The sequence below is a fragment of the Nyctibius grandis genome, chromosome 4, assembly GCF_013368605.1.
Source record: "Nyctibius grandis isolate bNycGra1 chromosome 4, bNycGra1.pri, whole genome shotgun sequence".
NCBI lineage: Eukaryota > Metazoa > Chordata > Aves > Nyctibiiformes > Nyctibiidae > Nyctibius > Nyctibius grandis.
The window spans coordinates 4,371,412-4,396,224 of NC_090661.1; the positions used below are offsets into that span (position 1 = coordinate 4,371,412).

The following is a 24,813-nucleotide window of genomic DNA, read 5'->3' on the forward strand; positions in this document are numbered from 1 at the left end:
TAGTCCTAGTCATCGTTGTTCTGATGATATTCATTCAGTGATCCTTCTGGCTGGACATAGGAAAGCACTTAAGTGTTATACCTAGACCATCACTGTGCAAGAAATTGTTTAAATACATCCTGTGCTTCATTTTTAGTGATCTCAAAATGTTTCTAGTCATGCTTAGAGTTAGCATATTAAAGTGTTTCCTTGAATTAGGACTATTCTCCTGAACCTGGGCCTCCACACTTCTGTTTGTAGTATAAATAATTGATATCAGCCAGACTGTTGTTGCTATCCCAGTTAATTTTTCCAGTATTTAATCTGTATTCAAATTATCTTTACTTTTTATTTCTGCTGAATGTCCTGGGTTGATATCATAGAGCTTCCATAGAAGGCACAAAACATCTAGGCTCTTCTTTTTAATTCCTCATCGTCTTTTCAAATATGTAATCATACCTGATAAAAGAAGCCCATGTAAATATAAGAAGAAAAAGTAATTTACTTATAAATATTTCATTTGGTTGCTACTGATCAAGTGACCTTATGGCTGTAGCAGGAGTAGCTATGAGCATACGTTAAAACCCTCAAGTGCTGCACTTTGAGAAGTCAAGCGCGGGGTGAGCTCTGGGAGTGGTTCACAGGAACATCATAGGAGTCTTAAATCTCCTTTCTGGCAAGGATTGGGAGCTTGGTTGGCTATGAAGTACTTTATCACTACAGGTCACACAAGCCTTTGCTGGCTTGCTTCCTCCTCTGCTGGAGGCCTGCACTTACTCAGCAGTGTAAATACAAGTGCCCTGTTGTTGGTGCTCCCCTAGAGCCAGGCATGCGTGGGAGCCACACTTAAGTGCTTGTAGGGGCCTTTAAGAGCCACAAGGTGCCTTCCTGGAGATACTGGGTATCCCATCAATTTCTGCCATTGCAAGAGGTAGAAAATGCATATCGGATATGGCTCCAGGAAGATTCACGGCTAATTCATTATTGAATTTAGCCAATCTAACTCCATTACATTTAATTGTATTTTAGAGGCCCATGGCTGAGGATCTTCATTAGGGGTTGAAAATTATTAGAATAATGCTGTAGGGCTGAAAACTGTGTCGTTGCAGGAATTAACCTTTGTTTGTGCCATGGTCTCAGAAAGCTAGATGATCATGAACAGTCAAAGATTGCTGGATACTTAGTTGAATTCCATTCTGTGATTAACAGTCCTGCTCTTACTGAAGAGTTCCTTAATATAATCTGTGAAGGAATGTAAATCACTGCATCTGTGTTATACTTGGAGGATTTACTGAAGGAGCTACTACAGCAAAACTTACTCAGGTTTTATTGAAGACATCCTCAAAAAAATTGTAACCTTAGTCTTTTAAGTGTGCTTAAGATTGCAGCAAATCCATTTTGGCAAGTTGGAGGTTAAATTATCTCTTATAATTCAGAAATTATTGTCCAGAAGAGAGGCTAGTTTGGAAGAATATTTAATAAGTATTAACGTTTGAGGATGAAACATTTTAAAAAAAAAAAAAAAAGAAAAGGAAAAGGGAAGAATTAGGTGAAATGTTTTACAAAGAGCTTTATGTTCATTTAAAAAATAGTAATTAAAATGAAGTCCAAGAAAACTCTACCAAGTTATGGACTTGAAAGCGGTGGAACAAGATCACTTCTGTAATCAAGGAAGGAATTTGACACTACAGTGGACATGCTGAAGAAGTCCCTTTCAGCTTTTCTTAAATTTTTGGCACCTGAAAGGATAATATTTTACCAGATGAGATGAATGTTTACCTGCAGTCTCCGTATTTTTGTCTTCAAGTTAAAGGTCTTGTGTCACTTCTCTGGCCATACAGAAGGCAGGGATACCCTGCTTATTAGCTCTTGCTTATTTCTCAAGGAATCACAAGTTCTAAGTGAGCAAGTGGTTCTGAATATGGCATATATGTTGTCCTGTGCTTTCAAACTGTGGATCTAATTCACCTTCACCTTGAGAGAATAGATCAAAAAGTATTATAGAAATTAAATTTGTGGTTAATGACCAAGTTGATTTTGTACAATCAGCCAGTGTCAATGAAGCACAAATCCAGGTCTTAAATAAAGCTTACCAACCTACTTCTTAATTATTTATTAGCATATAAGATTACAAGACATTTGTTTCTTATCAACTTCATCAGGGCCAGGATTTATTCTTAAAAGCCTTTTTTTCTTTTGTCTCCATAGCATGAAGCACAGTCATGTTCTCTCACAGCACAGCATGTAGGTCAAAATGTCAGTCAGCCTTGCAGTGCATAACTCTCTTGATAGGAAGGGTTTGGGGACTAGGGAGATGCCAGCAGGAACAGCCTCCAAACTATCCGGAACTTCAGGGGAAAAAAACACAGCCTCAAACTTCAGTGGTCTCTTGGCTATCCAGTTTCCCCTCTTCCCTGGCCATCAGTCTTCCCCAGGAGCTGTGCTGTTGCTGGTTCCACCCTGATACTTCAACTTCCTAGAGAGAAAGGGATTAAATTCGTTGTCATTGGGATATAAATTTTTATTCCTTTTTGTGCTACTGACTGCAATACCCGTTGTTCTTTCTACTCTTCGGACAGTTGATCACAGCTAGACCATTTCTTTTCTAACATGAAAAATGATACATGCTTGCATATGCATTTATAGTGCTTTAAAATAATAGCTCCAAACAATTTGGGTTTGTAGCCTGCATGCAGATGCATGTTAACTGCAAAAACCAGGAATCACATCAAGAGCATAACTGCCTTCAGGCTCCTAATTAAATAGCCTTAAAGTAGCCATCTGCAGATACTTTAAAAAGAAGTTGCGCAAAAATATTAACTCCTTAGTTGTCCTTGAAACTAGAAGTCTCAATTATATACACAGTCAAACGGTGCAGTGGTGATGTTTTACAGGGCAGGAGTATGATTCCCAGAGTTACGTGTTCTTTCCTTTTTTTCCCATTTTGAGTCTTCTTTCCTCCTTTAAAGTTGCAATGTGATCTTAAAAATTCCAGCTGGTGCTAACTCAAAAATGTATGTGTTCTACTCTGTTGTAAGGAGATCTGTTTCTTCTCTGGCCAGTTGGTTTGGTAGCTTTTTTGAAAACATCTCTATTAGTAAAAACTGCTCAATGGAAGAGTATAGAGAGGCAAACCATAAAATAATATTATATATACAGGGTCCATTGGTGGCCTTGTGCAATATTTCCTGCACTTTGGGCTTTCCATCTTGAAAAGGGTGGTCCTAAGGGTAAAATGCAGGTAAAAAGAAAAGTGACAAGGAGATCTTAAGCACATAGCATCTCTGATATGAAGAGAGTTGAAATAGATTAGGAATCTTCAGCTTGGAAAAATGATGACTGAAGGGAGGTGATAATTATGAAGAGGTTGGTTATCCATTACTTCTCGTAGCACAGGGGTGTGGAGACACTTAAGGAACTTACTGACTGATTCAGCAGCAGATCTAAAACAACTGCAAAGAATTATATTTCTAAACACAAGAAGAGTTTTTTGTTACAGAAAAAATGTGTCAGTGGATTTAGAAGTAGTTAAGCAAGTTAATGGTAGAGAGGTCACAGCAACTGTGAAAAACAATGGACTGACTGCAGTTTCCATCTCAGGAATTTCCATCTCTGCTGATTCCCAGAAGATGCAAAGGTGTACCTGGGGAAAAATCACCGGGTATCTGCCTCCTTTGTGCATTCTTTTCCCTAAACATGCGCTGTGGTTGCTGCCAGAGATGGAGCACGCGATTAGACGACCCTGGGTCTGACTCACGCTGCTTATTTTTATGTTCTTAATGCAGTACAGTCCTTAACGTCTAACTATAAAGATCATTTTAATTGAAAATATGATTAACCAGAAAAAGCAAATGGGTGTGAGTTGTTTTCACTTTCTTGTGGGTTTTTTAAATTGTCTTAAATTCCTCCAGAAGCCAACTTAGACTTTGTTTACTTCTCTTTCCAGCCTTGCCTTAGGATATAATGTCAGTGGGAAAGCAGAGCCCATTTATTATGAATGTAGAATTGCAGTAGGTAATTAGAGCAAAATGGCAGCTTTTCTAAACTTTTTTTTTGACTAGAGGATTAGATGAAAGAAAAAGTGATTTAACACGATTTCATATGATTTGTATGAAGTTACCTGAAGTTTGAATGAAAATTTCAGTTAAATGTATTTTGTTTCTAAAAATAAAAAATAAAGGAAATTTTGTGTGTTTCAATAGCAGAAAGAATAGCTTCAGGTAGTTTTTTTTAATAGCATAATCAAAAATAAAATGATGTTATGTGTAAATCCAAACACCGGGGTGATGGTAACAACCTTGATAATCAATGTATATGTATATCTTTTACTGAATGCATACTTGAATGCAAAAACTGTTCAAAATAAGACTAAAAAACCCTGCAGGGATAGGGAATGTTCAGCTCATCGATGCCCATGATACAGGTCCCTTGTAGTCAGCAGAAGGAAGATACAGCTGCATTCAAGGACAATTCAAAGCCCTGGAATTAGACAATGGTGTCTGCCCTGGGTGCTCCACATCTTCTCCTGGAGCATCTGGTTACTTACATACTGGAGCTGGGTATCGTGGTCTTCTCAGGACATCTCCATCTTCATCTGCTGCTTAAAGAAAACAAACTGGCCCCTCAACCTCATGTAAAACTGAAGATGAAGTACTTAGATTTAGTTTTGTAATCTCTTCTGCCTTTCTGTTAATTTGATGGCTTTTTATCTTGAGTGAGCTCTTTTGCAAGAATCTTAAGATAAGCTGTCCAGAGAAATACTTATTTCTGAACAAATCTTCATTGAAATTTTTCTTTTTGATCTTCTTGGCCACACCTCATTTTCCCAAAAAACAAGTATTATTAAATTGTTATAACACAATTGTGGTCTATCTCAATTTCAGTAAAGCGTTTGACCCGGTCTCCCACAGCATCCTCACAGCTAAACTGGGGAAGTGTGGTCTGGATGATCGGGTAGTGAGGTGGATTGTGAACTGGCTGAAGGAAAGAAGCCAGAGAGTGGTGGTCAATGGGACTGAGTCCAGTTGGAGGCCTGTGTCTAGCGGAGTCCCTCAAGGGTCGGTACTGGGACCAGTTCTATTCAATATATTCATTAATGACTTGGATGAGGGAATAGAGTGCACTGTCAGCAAGTTCGCTGATGACACAAAACTGGGAGGAGTGGCTGATGCGCCGGAAGGCTGCGCAGCCATTCAGAGAGACCTGGACAGGCTGGAGAGTTGGGCAGGGAGAAATTTAATGAAATATAACAAGGGCAAGTGTAGAGTCCTGCATCTGGGCAAGAACAACCCCATGTACCAGTACAAGTTGGGGGCAGACCTGTTGGAGAGCAGTGTAGGTGAAAGGGACCTGGGGGTCCTAGTGGACAGCAGGATGACCATGAGCCAGCAGTGTGCCCTTGTGGCCAAGAAGGCCAATGGCATCCTGGGGTGTATTAGAAGGGGTGTGGTTAGCAGGTCAAGAGAGGTTCTCCTCCCCCTCTACTCTGCCCTGGTAAGGCCGCATCTGGAATAATGTGTCCAGTTCTGGGCCCCTCAGTTCAAGAAGGACAGGGAACTGCTAGAGAGAGTCCAGCGCAGAGCCACGAAGATGATTAAGGGAGTGGAACATCTCCCTTATGAGGAGAGGCTGAGGGAGCTGGGTCTCTTGAGCTTGGAGAAGAGGAGACTGAGGAGGGGTGACCTCATTAATGTTTATAAATATGTAAAGGGCAAGTGTCATGAGGATGGAGCCAGGCTCTTCTCGGTGACATCCCTTGAGAGGACAAGGGGCAATGGGTGCAAGCTGGAACACAGGAGGTTCCACATAAATATGAGGGAAAACTTCTTTACGGTGAGGGTGACTGAACACTGGAACAGGCTGCCCAGAGAGGTTGTGGAGTCTCCTTCTCTGGAGATGTTCAAGGCCCGCCTGGACGCGTTCCTGTGTGATGTGGTCTAGGTAATCCTGCTCCAGCAGGGGGATTGGACTAGATGATCTTTTGAGGTCCCTTCCAATCCCTAACATTCTGTGATTCTGTGAACACCTTTACCAAATCAAAGTTCATAGAATCATAGAATCATAGACTGGTTTGGGTTGGAAGAGACCTTAAATATCATCTAGTTCCAACCCCCCTGCCACAGGCAGGGACACCTTTCCCCTAGACCAGGTTGCCCAAAGCCTCATCCAACCTGGCCTTGAACACTGCCAGGGAGGGGGCATCCACAGCTTCTCTGAGCAACCTGTTCCAGTGTCTCACCACCCTCACAGGAAAGAATTTCTTCCTAATATCTAATCTAAATCTCCCCTCTTTCAGTTTAAAACCATTCCCCCTCATCCTATCACTACTTGCCCTTGTAAAAAGCCCCTCTCCCGCTTTCCTGTAGGCCTCCTTCAGGTACTGGAAGGATGCTATAAGGTCTCCCTGGAGCCTTGGAGTTTATGGATTGTATTACCTGGCCATGCATTCTTCAAACTGTACATTATTGGCTCAGTAATATTTCACAGAATCTCAGAATCACAGAATCAATCAGGTTGGAAGAGACCTCTGGGATCATCAAGTCCAAATATAATTTGGTTTATGATGGATGATGAAATTTGTGAAAGTATTTCTTCAGTAGGCTGGTCATTGGCAGTGGATGATCTATGATGATTCTACTGTGTGGTTACTGGATTTATATTCATCGTGTTTATTTTCTTTCCTTTAGTGCATGGTTCTTCTCTGTCTTTGGTATCCAGTACGTCATCTATTTATTCGACAGTGAGTATAATGAAATGAATAATTTGGTTTTACTAATCAAAATTATTGAATTGACTGCAATTTATTTTTTGAGTCAGTATTTTACAACTACACTAGATAAGTTTTGCTACAAAGGGCCTCAGCATATCTGAGATTTGAACTTCATTACCTAAAGCACCCCAAAATTTGCTGAATAAAGTAATTCTAGCCTTGTATTAATGATTTGCTGCTAAAGAAGTTTGAGGAAGTTTTTTAATGCACAGATTTTAATATTTCTAAAGAAGCCATTTGTTTACTATGCCAGTAATATTTTATCCAAAAGTATGTATTTATTTAGGTTATCTGATCCTAAAACAAGGCACACTGGACTTTGAAAATACAGGGTTTTTTTAAATGCGTGTTGCATTTCCTTATTTTTTTCTAACAGTCTCATGAAGGATTTTCCATTTAAACATATACTATGGAAGAACTTCTAAGTTCAGACTATACCTGTACTGTAATGTGGAGGTGAGGCTGCCACACACAGACCCTCTCTTGCCTAGCTTTTCTCTAGCTAGTTGGGGTGTTAACTGCAGCGACCCAGGGGCACAGCAGGTTCCAGCCCACACAAGGCTGTACAGAAGTATGTGGCGCTGATGGTTAATTCCCAGTGGCTTCACTGCTGTTAATATCCAAGCTAGCCAGATTAAAGGTTGCTCATGTATTCTTGGCATGCTGTGGTCACAGTCTTGGTGGTTTCTTAAAGTACAATCCTTTTAAAAAACAGTGAATAATAATTACTTCTGAAATACGTGTTAATTGAACAGGATCTTCAATTTCAAATTCTTATGCAAGTATGATGCATCTTCACACTTACCACACATCCACAGCTGCAACAAGCATATGTTATACAAGAATACATGGAAGAACTTGCTCTTGGAAGATCATGTGTAACTGTCTATGAAGTCTGTCAAGCCAACATAGTGTTATTTCACATGCATGGTTCACTGTTAGGAAGCTACATGTGTAATGTGGCCTTAAGACCTTGATAATAAATTGAAAATACTGCCTTTCATTATTGACCTTGCCTCAAGCAAGGTCCATGTGAAGCCAAAACAGATAACGTATTGGAAGGATGGCAAACAGACCTTTTCCACTGGACTGTTGTTTATAACCATGAGAGTCGCAAGGAGAGGACTCAGCAGCTGCTGACTAAGCTTCTGGTTTATGTCCTTGCGGCCCAAGCACGAGCGACTCTTAATAGTGTGGTTTAATGGGTATAATTTTCATGGTGGCTGGTAGTGGACGTGTTTACATAAGGACAGTGGAGTGTGTAACTTGCTACCATATACTTCTCTCTAGCTGATAACTTTGGTTAGAAGCAAGCCATAGTAGCCACAATTTTATCATGCAGACCACAACGTGTGGTCAGTACATCCGCTTTGCATCCTCAGATAACTAGTTGTGTGTCCTCAGTTTTTCAGCACCACAGTGCCCAGGCAGCACCCAAAGTGGGAGTAATTGTTTTTTTTCACATCGCTTTGGAATGCAAAAAGATGATCTTCATCCCATGGAGAGCTGAGCATGGGAGGAAGGGAATTGCCTAGATTCAGCCATGTTCTGTGACAGTCCTGGCTTTTCAGAGCCTCATGCAGTCCCTTATGCACAGAGCCAGGACTTCACCCTTCCACAGCTCAGACTCTGAGGTGCACTGGCCAGCAGGCTGGGAAGCGGAGCTCAAATTCCTTCCTGCAGGAAGAAGTACTGTACAAGCAGCCTGTTTTCTTTTTCCTGAAGAGTAAATAAGTTAGGAGATTATCTTAGGTTGAATATGGATGTGGAAATCCAAAATAAGGAATTAACTTTAGAATTTTTGAAATGCAAAAAAAAAAAAAAAAAAGAAAATTTTATACATTTGTTAGGCTGGTTATGTTGTAATATCCTCATATGTTTTCCTCTGTTTTTATTTTTTAGCCTGAAGAGAAGTGCCAGTCAGAGGTAAGAGCCCATCATGTTTGACAAGCATAAATGTTCTGTCAAGACACTCTGCGTTTTGTGTCTTGCTGTTTTATTTCTCCATATTATGGTGCAGTAAAGTGCTCTCTTAAAATATATAGATTCGCAAGCTACGAAGAGAGTTGGATGCATCCCAAGAAAAAGTGTCAGCTCTGACAACTCAGTTGACTGCCAATGTGAGTACAACTCTGAGAACAAACACTAACAGGGAATGCATTTAATGCATCAATTAACACCCCAATTTTTCTAAGTGACAAAAAGATTTCATGTGTGTAACGTTCAGTTCACGTTACCTATGTGTTTAAAAAAAACAACTGCATGCATGTGGGTTCTTTCCAAAAATAACATCCTCTGTCCTACTGAACAGTCTTATGCCTTTCTTTAAATACTGAATTATAATATTCATTTGGCTCTATAGATATGTAAGCCATCTTCAGATCTTGAGAAAATCATTGAGGATTTGGTCTTTTTTTATAAATAGTGTCTTGCTTTGACGTTTGGGTGGGATGAGATACAGATGAAGGCTATAATTGGTAGGAATAAAAATGGGTAGAAACATGGACTGAAATGTGTTGTATTTTGCTATTGCATAAAGATGTGGGCTAACAGCATGATAGGTAATAGTGGCATATGGGGCTCTGAGAACTAATTTGAAGTTATGCCTAAAGAGTGGACATACCTGAATTTTAACCAGTGTAGGCAATACTTGTGCTTGTTTCCTCTGAGGAATTTGATGAATAAGTAATGTAAGACACTTGGAAAAAGAAGATTTGGAAGCCAGGAGGTGTTGAGGCAACACTATGTATGACCCTGAGCAAGTTTATTTGTGTATTCTGTGCTGTAGTCACAGATAGCAGAAATCTGCAAAACAGAAGCTTGCTGGAAAAATAAGCAATTCTAGAGTAAATAAGCTACAGATGAATAGTCATCAAGTGGGATCGTACTGACATCCTAGTTTGTGGGAATAAATAAATATCAGGACACATGCTACTGAAGAGGACATTCCTGTCCATCAGCTCTCTGAATAGGTGGAATACGAAACTTGGTGCAGTAAAGGACAGCTTTCATCTGAGCAGCAGCACCTATCACAAGACAGGTTCAAGGGGAAATCTACAGTGGTGTTCACAGGCAGGCATCAGCAGTCCTTCCTCCAACGTGCAAAATGGAAAAGGAAAACCAAGAACACAAGTTAATAGAGAAGTCAAATAAAAGGTCTTTGACTGCATGTAACCACTCAGTCACTTCCCCAAGAGGAAAAGAAAAAATTTTTAAAATCTTCCAAAAATTAAATCTTAGGTTTACCTTTCAAATACAAGGGGGACTGGATACATGAGTTGGTTTTCATCCAGAATCTTCTTTTACATGTGAGAAAGCAGGACCAGATTCTCTTGCGGACACTTTTTTATCATGTTGTTAAGTAACCCAGCTTGTGCCCGTCACACAAAGAACTTGCCAGCTGTGCAACTCATCTAGCTCTGCCTTAGTTTTGGTGCATTCTTCTTCAAGCGGTGTTCAGATTCAATAGGCGCTTACTCAACCCAGGAGTTAGTAGCCTGTCTCCAAGAGCAGTGAGTAGCACGTGCTGCTCTGTGCCTGTCCCAGCTGCCATTAATTTGCCCAAGAATTTGTGTGTGGTTGCTACTACTACTTTGTGGAGAATAGTTTTTAATATATGCTGCTGCTCTATGTGTTTTTTTGCATTGGGGTCATTTGGTGCTTTTTTCCCCCAAAAAACTTAACATCATTTATTATTTTGATAATATTCCATTTTTGCTTCATTCACTTTGCTAAAATTTTGTAGTATCTTATTCATGCTATTTAAAGTTCTTAGACTTGGACCTGCCCCTTATTTGTCCGTAAATCAGCAACACTCTGCTGCAGAGATGTTGCTATAACTGTCCTAGTAATATATTTCAGTCTCTAGCCACCTCTTTTCGGAGAACATACTCTTTTTCCATGTAAAAGGCAAGGTCTGTTCCCCAAAAAGTTAAGACTAATAAATGCTGTTTGGTAAGACACTGCTTTATGGACATTTCCTTTACACAAGGGTTTTTTTAATAAAAAAAAATTGCTTTTAACTTAGGCAATTTGAATTCATCTCTTTACTTTATTATTTTTTTCCTGAATTCTTATAGACACTGCAGCTTTTGATGCTTCTCAGGTCATCAGGGGCAAGAATTTGAAAAGGTTTCGCTCCAACTAGGAAGTGAAGATAACTCCTCCATAGCTCACTGAACTATTTTCAGATAGGAATAATTTCAAGGTGCCTGATCTGGTTTTGAAAGAGCAACTTTTTCTTAAGGTTCAGGTCAAAGCATTAAGGGTTTTCTATCCTATTATTAGTCCCTGCAGTCCCACTTGCCCAGTTATTTTTTGCTTTTACAAAGTATTGCTGAGGATTCCTGAATATCAGTTTTGTTGTCCTCTGTTCATCCTCCCCAACAGAAGCTTTGCAGTCTGTGTTTTTAAAATAAATATTTAGATTTCATACATGTGTAGCATGAGGCTTTAAATTACTTTTTGCTATTTTCTCACAGTCTCAGCTCTGCTTATTTTCATAGGGGCTGATGGGAATGAGAGAAGCACATCCCCGTGTTATTGTACTGCTCATGTTTGTTTTCATTGCGAATGTGAGAACAGTTATTTGGGATAAGTCAGCTGTGTGCTGCTGATGAATAAGTCTGGAATAGCTCTGTGAAAGGTTCTGCTATTCTGTTTATATTTAGATGAGAGAATGTCCCTTTCTGCTTGGAAAGATTTTGCACAATTTTACTTGTCGTTGTGTGTATAGAATTATATGAGAAATAAAATATTATTTTCTCCTGTTGGGACAGCACAGTGAGCATCTCCAAATCTGTGACTTCCAGCATCTTTTTGCCTTAAATATCCACAGGGAAAATAGTCATCTAGTTGGAGGGAAGTTTCTGCCTGGCTTTCCTCTATCTAAAAATGTGCTTTATATTTTATTTACTGTTTTCTATTTCATTTTAGTTTTTCGGATATCCTCCTAAAACAGGAGTGACATTTTGGGTTTCTTAATATTCTTTGGGAAAAGATTTAAAACTTTCTGTGAAAAGCTTTGTGTCTAGAGTTATCTTAATTTTGTGAGAGTACCTGAAAACTATCACTAAGTAACCTTATACATGTTAATAGTGGCCCACATAAACTGTTAAAGATTAAGTCTGATTTAAAAAATGAACAGCAGGACATGTTTAGAAATATCGATGGATTTGTCTCTTTTTTGTCTCTACATTTTGTGATAGGAGGTCTTTTCATGTCATTGCTTGCAATAGCTTGGGGACATGGCTAGATAACCAAGGATATCCTTCCATCCCTTTTTTGGTATCAGGAATACTTTCAGGTAACCAGGTGTATTCCCTAAAGTGTCCTTTAAAAGCCTCAGTTACTTAATCTGTGAGATGTTTCAAAAAAAAAATTGAATCTAATATGTCTTTGTATTTCAACAAAGTGGCAAAACGTGTTTTCCATTTGTCACAAAATCCAAGCAGCTTTAACAACTGAGAAAAGTAAATGAACTGGGTTAGTTTGAGATGTGGCTCTTCAAAGGACCTTAACTGCTAGGGACCCAGGAGGTGGTTTTGTTCTTGTTGTATTCTGGACGTAGGATTAAACATTTTACAGAATAAATGAGGATTCCAAACTGGAAAAAAAAAATCCCGCTTTGCTGCTCTGTTAGAGTATGTCTGAGATGACTGTCCTGGCTATTGAAATCATGGTATCAAAGAAGTGGATGTAGTAGCTGACTGAGGAGCCACCTCCAGGAAATCTGCTGATGTGCCAGGTCCCAGTATTGCTCCTACCTCTGTGTTTTCTAAAGCGTTTGGTGGCAGCTGCCGCCGAGCAGGGCATGGTTTATAGCCTGAAACTGCATCATTCATAGCGTGCTGCTAGTAGTAGTTGTACGTGAAAGGGCTGTCATTTTCTAAGATTTTGAAATTGCTCTGTTACCTTTGGCATTTCTAATTTTCCACAGTTAAATTGTTCCCGGTAATTTGTTTGCAAGCATTTTCACAACTTACACTCTACTCATTTGACGTTTTCTAATAGGGTTATTTTCTCTGTATCATTTACACAACAAACAATGCAGTGCAGGAGATGGTCCATGTAAATACTTGCAGAAATATTCTTGTTTGGGAGGAGAGAAAAACGACTTCTATATGGTTTAACTTTCAGGCTCACCTGGTGGCAGCATTTGAGCAGAGCCTGGGGAACATGACGATCAGACTGCAGAGCCTGACAATGACAGCAGAACAAAAGGCAAGCTTGAAAAGTGTTTGGGGAAGTCTTAATTTCTGTTTCCAGCATTGTTTCTCGTGCTCGTTCTGTAGTGGGGAGGGAAAAAGATCACGTACATCATTTGCCTTAGTTTCCTCAATTATGGTGATGGAGTAAAATGTAATAAAAACTGTATAAAATCTCATTTTCCTCACTGGGATGTTGTGACAACTGATGAGGTTATTCCTATAAATTGTTGGTTTGGAGACAAGTCTTTAGTATTGCGTATTTTAGTAGTAAATTTCTTCCCAATGCATCCACACGTGCATTTTTCAAGAGAAACACTAAGAAAAATCCTTGCAAGACAAGCAGCCTTGGGTTTTTGGACAGTATACTTGAATATACATTATTTCTGTATTACAGAGCATGTACATTTTTTTGTATCATAATAACTAAGCTATTTTGCAACCTGTTGACATTGGGCTTCCCCAGGTATACCGAACCTCATTTTCATCTCCTTGTATATTTATATATTCCATAAATTCTCTATCAGCTACCAATGCTCAGATTGATATGTGGCTGCTTTGGAGCAGTTAGATACCATCTGCGTTTTCCAACGTATCACTTTTTTTTTCCTTATTCAAGGACTCGGAACTGAATGAGTTAAGGAAGACAATTGAACTACTGAAGAAGCAAAATGCTGCTGCCCAGGCTGCCATCAACGGAGTCATCAACACACCTGAGCTCAACTGCAAAGGTGAGAAGCAAGCGCTACATTTAGCCACTGTGCAATGCACACGGGACTTCAGACCTCTTGGTGATATCTGATGTAATCATCAGCGATCAGCTCTGTCTCATGGCCATGCTCTAGTTACTTGTTTTGGTATTGTGTGGGGATTTGAAATGGGTATCTGTGTAAACAGTGTGGTCAGTTCTACAGAAGTAAACGGATGTGTTAGACACATGAGAGGGCATTTTAACAAAGCTTTTCCATCTTCAGTGTGAGCTCCCTGAATTTACTATAAGCATTTAGTAATTCATCCATCTAGACACTGATGTGAAGCAGCAGGGAGCAGAGAACCCCGTTTCAGAGCTGTCAGGCACTTGGCTTTATTTTCTTTGGTGTTTTCAGTAATTTCCAATATAAAGTCTGAATGCAGTCCTGCCTTCTCTCACTTCTCTTACTTACCCCAGTAATTTACACTTATACGAAATATCTTACGTAATTTTGACACCGCCTCCATTCATACTCAGGACCTGGAGTTGCTCAACCCACAGACCTGCGGATCCGAAGGCAGCACTCTTCGGACAGTGTCTCCAGTATTAACAGTGCAACCAGTCACTCCAGTGTGGGAAGCAACATCGAGAATGATTCAAAGAAAAAGAAGAGGAAGAACTGGGTGAGTGTATTTTAACAGGTTGCGTGAGGTTTATATAAAATTGCCAGAACATGCACAGTGAAATCGAGCTGCTCAGCTCCTCCTCCTTCCTCTCATGCAACAGGTCAGCACAAGGACTATGCACTGTTTAAATCCTGTGTAAACTCTCTTTTGAAGGCTTAATTGAGTTGTAAGTGATGTATATGCTTGTGTTGACTCTGCCTAGGATTGAATTTTAGCTTAACAGCCAAAAGGCCAGTCTTAAATTAGAACTAGCTGTCAAAGATCAGTTCTGGCTAGAAGTAATATGGTGTGCAACCCCTTAGGGAAAACTCAACGTCTGTCATTAAAGTAAAACAAATCCACAATGAGAGATTTTTTTTTTTTTTTGGCTCATAGAGCTTTCCTTTAAGTGAACATCTTAAACACTTTAAGAACTCTGTTTTGAACATCACCGTGGAGTTCTACAACAAAAAAACCCAATCTTTAAAAATTTATTGTGATAGACATTTATTTTGCAAGATTTTACAATACTTACCTTTCATTTCCCATTTTTCCTTCTTTGCTTATCATGTACTGTGTACAAGGTACCCGGTACTGGAGGAAAGGTACATTATATTAAACTCCATTTTGAATTAGACTATAACTGCCTTAGTAATCTAGTCTGATTGTAGTTCGGGCTAAAGTCCCTAGATCCTTTATTGTAGCCAGTAAAGCAATCCACCCCTTCCTTCCCACTGAACTTAAACCTCCCTGGATCTTTTGGCTGTACAGATAAATCTGTATAGCTACAAAATGTGGTTTGAGCTGGTAAAAGCTTGATTTGTATTTGCACAATGTCCTCTCAGAAATGTTTATGAAACTCCTGAACTGTAAGAAACAGCTTCCTAAGCAGGTTCTTGTTTTTATATTTCTCTCTTATCCCAGTGGTTTCATTTTGATATCTTGCCAGCTTCTTCATAACAGCAGTATTTCCACTCTACCCCTTAAATAATTGGTTGAATGGAAACAATATCATCTCCAAATCCTTCTTGTGCTGGGCTATGCATTAGTTATAGACAAAGTAAATTGCTGTAATTTTTAAATTGCTAGCGACTCTTAATTTGTGACACAACCCTTTTGTAATCATTAAGCCTTAGTTAAGATAAACACTTTTTAAATTTTTGCTTTAGCTTCTCTTCTTTGTTATTGTAACCTAGTAGATTATATTCTACATAAGCCTACGCTTCTCATTCATCAGATGACTGTTTTTAAAGAAGGTTAAAGAAACATCTCCTCATTATAAAGAGAAATAAAGTTTTTGTGAAGTAGAAGAAACAGGACAGTATTCTGTGTTGCTATTAAAAATTAGTACATCATTGCTGTAAAATGAAAATTGAAAATTAAATCAGTAATTTACTGAGAAAATATATAAGTTGAGTCTGATTCACACATTGTTTATTCCTCAAATGCTGAGGAATTTATCAGCCAAGATCTGTTTGTGATATATAGAAACAACACAGCTGCCCGTTCAGAGCTGAAACACCAGATTTTCAACACCTTCTCACTGTAGGAGTCTTTGTCTACTTTAAAAATAACTTTCAGCTCATATTAAGCCAGTCTGTTTACAACATGTAATTTGTGATAGTGTTAAACGATGTTCATAGAGTATCCTGAGTTGCAAGGGACCCATGAGGATCATCAAGTCCCAACCCTGTCTCCACACGGGGCAACATAAAAGTTAAACAATATATCTAAGAGCTTTGTCCAAACGCTTCTTGAACACTAACTGTTGAACTGTAACTTTGGGATAACCTCAGTGTAGTCACATGAATGCTCATTCTTTTTGTTGTTTGGGAAATGGCAGTCACATTAAAAAAAGTTATTTTGGTTGCAGGTAGGTAGGGAAGAGTCAGTCTTTTCACCTGGTGCAATACCTGTTCCTGCAAGGAAAAACACAATATTAACTTGGCTGTTAGCCAAAACTTTCTGTCTGAGCCAATGCGAAGATATAATTTAAATAGTTAAGAGATCTGGGTCTGGTGTCTCCCTCAAGTAATGCAAAAATGACTGTATGTTGTCTGAAACACCTGGTTTTGGAAAATACAGGGATCCAGTTTTAAAGTAACTGTTGGTCTTTGTTGATTATTAGTCATGTTTGTCTTAGAAATCCAAAGCTTTCCTTATCACTGGCTTTATCTGTTAAAACATGTCTTTTTTCCTTCCCCCACTTCCTTTTGCTTGCGCTTCTTCCGGCAGGTCAATGAGGTAAGGAAGACCTACTTTAAACTATGAGATACAAAGCTAACCCCTCCATTTACATGACTAACCATTTCAGCACCATTAACCTTGTCTGAGCCACGTCACGTTATAGCTGCAAGTTGCCACAACATCGCTGTAAAGCTCATTGCACTGAACAGAATTTGCTATAAAATAAGTTATCTTAAAAATAGGAAGCATCCAGTTCTATTGACCTTATTAATCTCATAAAATAGTTACGGAAAAAGAGCTTTTTTATTCTTTTTTACCCATCTTAAAATATATGTGAGTATGGCTGTATCGTTTGGAGTATTTGCATGTTAGAGTTTTTACTCTGTGGCTTTTTTGCCTGATTTCATCCTTAATGATGTGCCTACTGTTGTGGTCTTGTTTTTTCAGTTACGCAGCTCCTTCAAGCAAGCTTTTGGTAAAAAGAAATCTCCCAAGTCAGCATCTTCTCATTCAGATATTGAGGAGATGACTGATTCTTCGTTACCTTCTTCACCAAAGCTACCACACCATAACTCTACTGTTTCAACACCATTGCTGAGAGCTTCCCATTCCAATTCTCTGTAAGTGATTTTTTAATTTTTAAATAGAAAATGGAGTGGAAGGCAACTTGCTGCATTTGTAGAGGAAAAGAGAAGTATCATGCTTTGGAGAGATCCAATGTTTTCCATGCTAGCTTTACAGGACATCTCTAGGCTACTTTCCAGAAACAAGCAGGGGCAAAATGTGCTTGGGGGGACACCATCCTGTCCCTGTTGGTTCCTCTGTCTAAGAATCTGCACACCTGTATGAGCACTACAAGAGTCTGACAGCTGTTCAGTTACAAGCACTGCTAAAACCAGCTGTTCACCCTGAGGCCACAGCAGAAGACACAGTGGGCCAGACAGGATTGTCCTCTAGATCAGGGCTGGTCTGTTGCCACTGATCAGTCCTATTCCCAAGCATCATTTACATTATCTCCCAGCCAGGGGCTGTGTTTTGTGAAGTGTTTTGGGTAAAATCCTTAACCCTGTCATGCTGGCAAAAGAATAAGCAAAGATCACACTTTCAACTACTGCCTATTTTAAATGTTCTGTAGTCAAAGGAGATTACAGGCAGAGGACAGAAAAGCAGAACGTATATATTCAGGGAATTAAAGATAAGTAAGCTGACTCCCAACCCAGAACCTTTGTATTAGTGTCCAGGAAGCCGAAAATCATTGCATCGGTACTGTAGTATAATTTAATATTTCATTGGGGTGCTCTCTCAGAGGAACATATTGAGTATGAAGAGTATTTATGACCAGGGTGACCTTGGAGTGCAGAATTAATTTGATCTCTTGCTGTTAATGAAACAAGCCAGGGCAAGTCTGGGATTTTGTTTTCTCTGTTGGCTAAAGACAGTACATATTGTACTAATCTGCAATGAAGAGTTCCCAATTAAGCTGACAACTTCAGATAAAGGTAAGGATTTACTGGAAATCAAACAGCATTGTTTAGTGATACAGCTGAACTCATCTAACAGCTTGTGCCTGATGAATGGAGATGATCCGCTCCTCGTTTCTTCTGTACCTCCCCAGCACCTGTGCCTGGTCCTTCCCTTGCACTGGCTCTGCTGCTTATCGGACAGCTCCACTGAGCCGATGCAACATGCTAACTTATGTGAAAAATAATTTGACAGAAATGTGAACAGTTTTTTCCCCAGGTTGCTGGGTTGGCTCAGCTCAGGGGTCTGATCAGACTCTGATGATAAGAATGGGGGCATAACAGGAGCACAGCCAGGAGCAGGCTGGGGAAGAGGAGCGAGAAACAGGTGTGTCCTTTGGGTAGGAGCAAGCTATTGTATAGGCTCATCTGTAGGACCAAACCATACCCTTCTGCTTGTGTGTGTATGAGAATAAGATGTAGACTTTACAGTCAGGACTTCTGCTCTGCTGCTTAACTCATTTTATGTTCATGGGAAGGTCACAGGCAATCTTGATACTTCATTTTGGCCAACTGTGAAATAAGGTTAAATAATTGCGTTACCGCACTGTTTTGAGTCTGAACTCACATTTTAGAATGTGCTTGGAAAACTTTGTGAAACAGATTTTCTGTTAATTCTATCAGTCGCCTGAGGCCGCATCTGGAGTATTGTGTCCAGTTCTGGGCCCCTCAGTTCAAGAAGGACAGGGAACTGCTAGAGAGAGTCCAGCGCAGAGCCACGAAGATGATTAAGGGAGTGGAACATCTCCCTTATGAGGAGAGGCTGAGGGAGCTGGGTCTCTTTAGCTTGGAGAAAAGGAGACTGAGGGGTGACCTCATTAATGTTTATAAATATGTAAAGGGCAAGTGTCAAGAGGATGGAGCCAGGCTCTTCTCAGTGACATCCCTTGACAGGACAAGGGGCAATGGGTGCAAGCTGGAACACAGGAGGTTCCACTTAAATTTGAGGAAAAACTTCTTTACTGTAAGGGTGACTGAACACTGGAACAGGCTGCCCAGAGAGGTTGTGGAGTCTCCTTCTCTGGAGACATTCAAAACCCGCCTGGACGCGTTCCTGTGTGATATGGTCTAGGCAATCCTGCCCCGGCAGGGGGATTGGACTAGATGATCTTTTGAGGTCCCTTCCAATCCCTAACATTCTGTGATTCTGTGATTCTGTGATTCTGTGATTCTGTGATCACTTGAGTATGGTAAATAAATAAATAAAGATGTAAGAGGCACTATTGTGAAATGTGTAACTACCAGACAGCCTTGCGACCTTGTAGATGTCATGCAAAGCTTCCAGCCTGATTTCAGATCAAACGCATTTGAGTAAGTACCCAAACTTGAAGTTTTGCCCATCGCGTGTTTTCACATGAAGAGGTGAAAACAATAGCAATAGTTTCCAGCCATATAATAATGATGAAATGTTAGTAGCGGAAGATAATCCCCCATGAATTTTTTTTAAAGCTTCTCCGGTCTCTTGAACCCAACTTGGTGAGTTTCTGGCGACTACAGCAAATTGTTCTCTAGAAATCTAAGGCCAGAAGATTGTCAAATGATGATCTCGTCTATCGTCAGTCAAAATGCTATGTGCATACGTCTCATCTTGCCATGAAAGCTAAAAGGCTGAACATGAGAAAAGAGTAAATATGCAAACCGAGGGAAGGCTAGAGCACAAGTAAAACTTGTGTGTTTTGGCTTATTGACATTTTCGTGGGGAAAACATCTCTCATTAAACTGATTTAGGGAGAAACATTTCAAATGAAATCTCCCTCAAAGCATGCAGCCGTGTAGTTGATCTTTATATAGATACACTTACGAATGTGCTGAAATGTTACTCACCCAGAATCTTTTTTTGTGGGAGGAGGGAAGAAAAACACCACCAAAAATTTTTTAAGCATGAGCGCTTTAAAGCGAGCAGGAATTTATCATGCTTCAGTAGGTGTAGAGTTCTAAAGCCCTCCAGAACAGTTCAGGGAAACCCAGCTGTGCACACCTGGTGAGCTTTAAATCTGTCCATAAACTCATCAATCTCCAACCAACTGCTGTTACTGCCTGCACCCCCTTAATTTATTTAGATTTTGGCTTTAGAAGTTTTCCTTTATGGCAACTACCGTGAAAAAAATGAAGACTATCCAATAGTAGGTGACTCTCAGAATTCTGTTTCAGATGCTGATTAAAGAAAAATAACCCTCAGACATTTATTTCACTAGTCTCTAGTGTTTCCATGACCTATCTGATTTCTGGTATCACTAATCCAATAAGCCAAAACTGTTGCCCACTTCCTGCAGCATAAAAGGGTTTCCCCCCTCCCCTTACTAATAAATGATGGAGAAGCACTATCTGAAAAGTAACAAATAGGCTTGTTCAATGTCGTATTTTTCAATCTTCTCCAGTATTTCTGAATGCACTGACAGTGAAGCTGAAACAGTGATGCAGTTACGAAATGAGCTAAGAGACAAGGAGATGAAGTTGACTGATATTCGTCTAGAAGCCCTTAGCTCTGCTCATCAGCTTGACCAGCTTCGGGAGGCGATGAACAGAATGCAGGTAAGAAATAACCACCCCAAATATTGCAGTCTGTGTTGATGTGCTAAGGGTTGGCCGACCTGCCACACAGCGAAGATCTGAAAGAAGGTAAATTTGAAGTTTTTGAATGCTTACTAAAAGTTATGTCGAGCTTTGTGCCAGTGTTAAACCTTGTACCTTCATTAAAAGTCAGCTGGAATACATGAATTTTGCAGCTATAACTGTTTCAACCCTAGAAACCTACGGGGACATCATTTTGTTGACTGTCAGCAACCTCTTAAAATGTTCCCATGCTCTCTGCCTTAAAGTAGCTACATTTCAGTGTTTAGTGAATTCCCACATATTTATGTTTTCTAGGATTCTTTGAAAAGTTTCGTGGAAGGGACATTGTAATTATTAAAATAAATTAAAATATTATGAAAATGGCATTTCTGTTAAACTAGTATTTATTCTTAAGTTACTTATGTTGCTCTCCTTTAAGCTTAAATTTTCATTGTGTCTTCTAACTCCTGACTTGTCTTTTCAAGACTGAGATTGAAAAATTAAAAGCAGAAAATGATCGGCTGAAATCTGAAAACCACGGCAGCTGTAGCAGGGCTCAGTCTCAGGTTTCTATTTCGTCGTCTCCAAGACATTCAGTGGGTCTCTCTCAACACAGTTTGAACCTCACGGAGTCAACCAGTCTCGGTGAGTTTAATGAGAAAGGTGGTGGGCAGGTTTTATCCTGCACTTGGAAGATTTGGTTTGGTTAGCCATGGAAAAATGAAAGCATGAAAATTATTAACAGTTGAGGTGTGGAAATATGTCAGGAGCTGGCATGAAGCCATCTTCTAAAATGTCGTCATAGGTCTGCTACACCCTAGGTTGGAGTTGTCCAATTATGACCTCAGCTGCAAAGAGTCATGTTTAAAGCCATTTAATGGTGTACATTTGCCAGGGGATATATCAGAGGAAGGAAAGTACAGAGTAACTGACTAATAATTTTCAATGACCTTCACTTTTTAAGAGTGATACTGATGTTTGGTAGGGAAGTCAGTAAACCTGGTTCTTGTGTTTTACCTTAGGGCATGTGAAGCCCAGATGTGTTGTGTTTGACTATAATAGACGTGTTGGCGTAAACCAGAGTAGTCTTCAGTTTTATTAAGGTACAGCTGTGAAGCTGTTGATGTTTTCTGTTCACAGACATGCTGTTAGATGATACTGGAGATGGCTCTGCCCGGAAAGAAGGAGGCAGGCATGTCAAAATAGTTGTCAACTTTCAGGATGAGATGAAATGGAAGGAGGTGAGTAGTGTTTCATCCCCAGCTTTGAAATATAGATGACTTTGGAATGGGGCAGAGAATTCAAATCCAGTTTGTTTTGGAGGCTTTTATTTGCAAAAGATTTTTTAATATTTTCTCTGCAAAATGGTTCATTGGTGTATCGCTAGTGATAGCCATGGTGCTAAGCCCCCACTTGGAACTGCTGAGAGCCTACACCACCAGTTCAGATTGTCTTATGGAGTCACCTGCAGTAGCTTTTCATGTTACAGTTTCTTGTTGGTGCCATCAGCACTGGCCATGAAGCATGTCAGTAACACAGGATTGCTAGACTAGACCATGCCTCAGCGGTGTAGGTGATAACTTGCAGTTTAAGCCTTTCAGTAATGTCTCTGAAAGCCAGGCCGCTCTTTCAGCATCAAGGAGGTTTGCAGACTAGTCTGCACCTTGGGATAGCATCTGTTCAAGACTGATATGTTAAAAGCTGCACAAAGCTCTTGAGCCTTTCTGTTAAATTTCAATAAAATTTTACCTAATAATGGAAACGATCCAGTGTGTAGACAGAAGGTGCACCGAAACGCTGTAAGCACCGATATTGTGCAAGAACTTAATGGATCCAAACTGGGAGATCTTATCGTTCTAGTTCAAGTTGTCCTCTCTGGTACAAGTTTCCCATTTTGAATGACATCTTTCAGATATTCTCCATTCTCAAGTAATTGAAAGAATCCTAAATACCCAAATAAATTTCAGATATTGTAAAATTGCAGCCCACCACATGTGTGTAATGCATGCATGAATGTACCACACAATCTTTACCAAGCACTGACCCTTGTTACCTCACATTATAAGTACCTGTAAAAGTGTATTTAAGAAATAATTTGATGTCTTTTGTACATCAAAAATTTGAATAATCAGAGATCAAATTGACTCAGCAGATCTTTCCATTAAATACCAATTCTGCATTAATAAATCACAGTCCAGGATAAGCAAATTAACAGTAAAACTGTGTTGGACGCCACTGTACTCACAATTATTAAAGTAACCACGTGGAAATGATTCCTTACGTTTTAGTTGGTCTTATAATAGAAATTAGTTTTTCTTCAATGAATGTTTCACCATGAATGCAGCTATAGAAGAATAGAAAAATGAGGCACATTCTGGTTTTATCTGCTTTAGAAATCAGAAACAAAATTATCAACTAAAGTGCTGTGATATACCAAACATAACACACAAGTTGTTATAGACACATATAAAAAAAACCCTCTCTCTGTATATAACTATATATGCATATAACCATGTATGATTTCTAAGTATATATTGAGATTTCTATGCCCATGGCAGCATTTCTAGAAGTAAATAGGATAAACCTTGCAAATGCAACATATTTGATTGTGAAGTCATGGAAAAATGAACATGCCGTGAACTTTTCTGCCTAGAATTTTCCTAAGAGTCTCTGTCTTTGTGCTAAGCTGTAATCCTCTCAGGGGTTTCTTAATTGTTCATGGATTGATTAATAAATACCTGTTACTTAACATCAGTACCACTTAAGTATCCTTTAGATTTGTGACTCCAGCACTGTAGAAAATGTTTAGTAGAAAAGGAGGGTTTCATACAGCATTCAGAATCCACCATATAGAGTGGTAAAGATGCACCATAATTTAAAAAAAAAAAAAAAAAGCCAGCATTTTAATTACATTAAACAGACTTGTATGATACAGTTCACATTTCTGTGCATTTAGGATTCGAGGCCTCGCATCTTCCTCATAGGCTGCATCGGAGTCAGTGGGAAGACCAAATGGGATGTTCTGGATGGTGTTGTAAGACGGTTGTTTAAGGTTAGTGAGTACAATTTGCTGTGCACTTGAATTCTGTTCAATTTTGGTGGTACCAAGCAATATTTAACTTGCTGCAATTATTACTCTTATAGAATAGAACAAAGTCACAGAGATTTCGGTGCTGCCTAACTTTTCGTGCCCCTTTTCCACCCTAGGAGTATATCATTCACGTGGATCCTGTGAGCCAGCTGGGGCTGAATTCAGACAGTGTTCTGGGCTACAGCATAGGAGAAATCAAACGCACTAATAGTGCAGAGACACCTGAGCTGTTGCCCTGTGGTTATCTAGTTGGAGAAAACAACACTATTTCAGTTACCATCAAAGGTAATTATGCTTGACCTGTCTGTTGTAGTTCTCACTAATTACAGTTTTATCAAAGCTTGCTGTGTCAAGAAACTCAGAGGAGTAGAAACTTTTTATTGAGTTTCTTTTTCCTGTCCCTGCCTTTTATTTACTGGTCTTTCTGTTTTGATTTGATGAAGATAGCGCTTGGAGTATGCTAAGTCTATAAATTCAGCAAATTTTCAACCTGTAGCAGTAGGAATAATTACACACACGGCAGTTTTCTCCACATATCTTGAACTGATGCCTGGAGTTGTCCTGAAGAAGACCTCACACCACAGGGGACATAGTGGAGTTGTTTGAGCAGCAAAGTACCTTCGAAATGGATAGAGCCTCAGAATTTCATTACCTCTTTCTAGCAGCTATAGTTGTTATTTCCTTCATGCAGAGTAAAAAAATTCTTGATTTAACTTGCTTGATTGGTTTTGCTGAAGAGTCCCTCCTTAGGCACCAGTAAGGAGGGATCTCAGAATTCATGGGACACCTTAAAATCTGGATTTTTTTCAAAATGCATGGTTTTCAGAATTCTCATCAGTTTCATTATGTCATACTGATAAGAACTTAGTGCTTATATTTCTCATATGGTTTCTCATTTGGTTTCTCAGGGACACCATTTTTATATGAAAACTATACTATGAAACTAGATTTGGGGGAAAAAAATCTTCCACCACTGCATTTTGAATGTACGTCAGTTTACTCGAAGTTACACCAGGGAAATCTCACGCATAGATCTGCGTTCAGACGGTAGAGTGTTTGAGAGCATTGCCAAACTCTGCACCTCAACTTTGAGATTCGGCTGAAAGTAGTTTGATTTTTGAATATTGGTGTAAAAAATCAATTACCTTGGGC

At 39.4% G+C, this 24,813-nt stretch overlaps 1 protein-coding gene across 1 annotated transcript in view; it reads left to right on the forward strand.

The window, feature by feature from the left end:
- NAV2 (neuron navigator 2) overlaps positions 1-24,813 on the forward strand; it is a 171,107-nt gene that overhangs the window by 132,677 nt on the left and 13,617 nt on the right. The window contains exons 21-33 of the mRNA XM_068399984.1: positions 6,666-6,718; positions 8,651-8,674; positions 8,794-8,868; positions 12,887-12,970; positions 13,574-13,685; positions 14,183-14,328; positions 16,546-16,554; positions 16,945-17,117; positions 20,396-20,549; positions 21,056-21,215; positions 21,711-21,811; positions 23,527-23,622; positions 23,778-23,946. Of these exons, the coding sequence (XP_068256085.1) occupies positions 6,666-6,718; positions 8,651-8,674; positions 8,794-8,868; positions 12,887-12,970; positions 13,574-13,685; positions 14,183-14,328; positions 16,546-16,554; positions 16,945-17,117; positions 20,396-20,549; positions 21,056-21,215; positions 21,711-21,811; positions 23,527-23,622; positions 23,778-23,946 (1,356 nt within the window). The remainder of the gene's footprint in view (positions 1-6,665; positions 6,719-8,650; positions 8,675-8,793; positions 8,869-12,886; positions 12,971-13,573; positions 13,686-14,182; positions 14,329-16,545; positions 16,555-16,944; positions 17,118-20,395; positions 20,550-21,055; positions 21,216-21,710; positions 21,812-23,526; positions 23,623-23,777; positions 23,947-24,813) is intronic.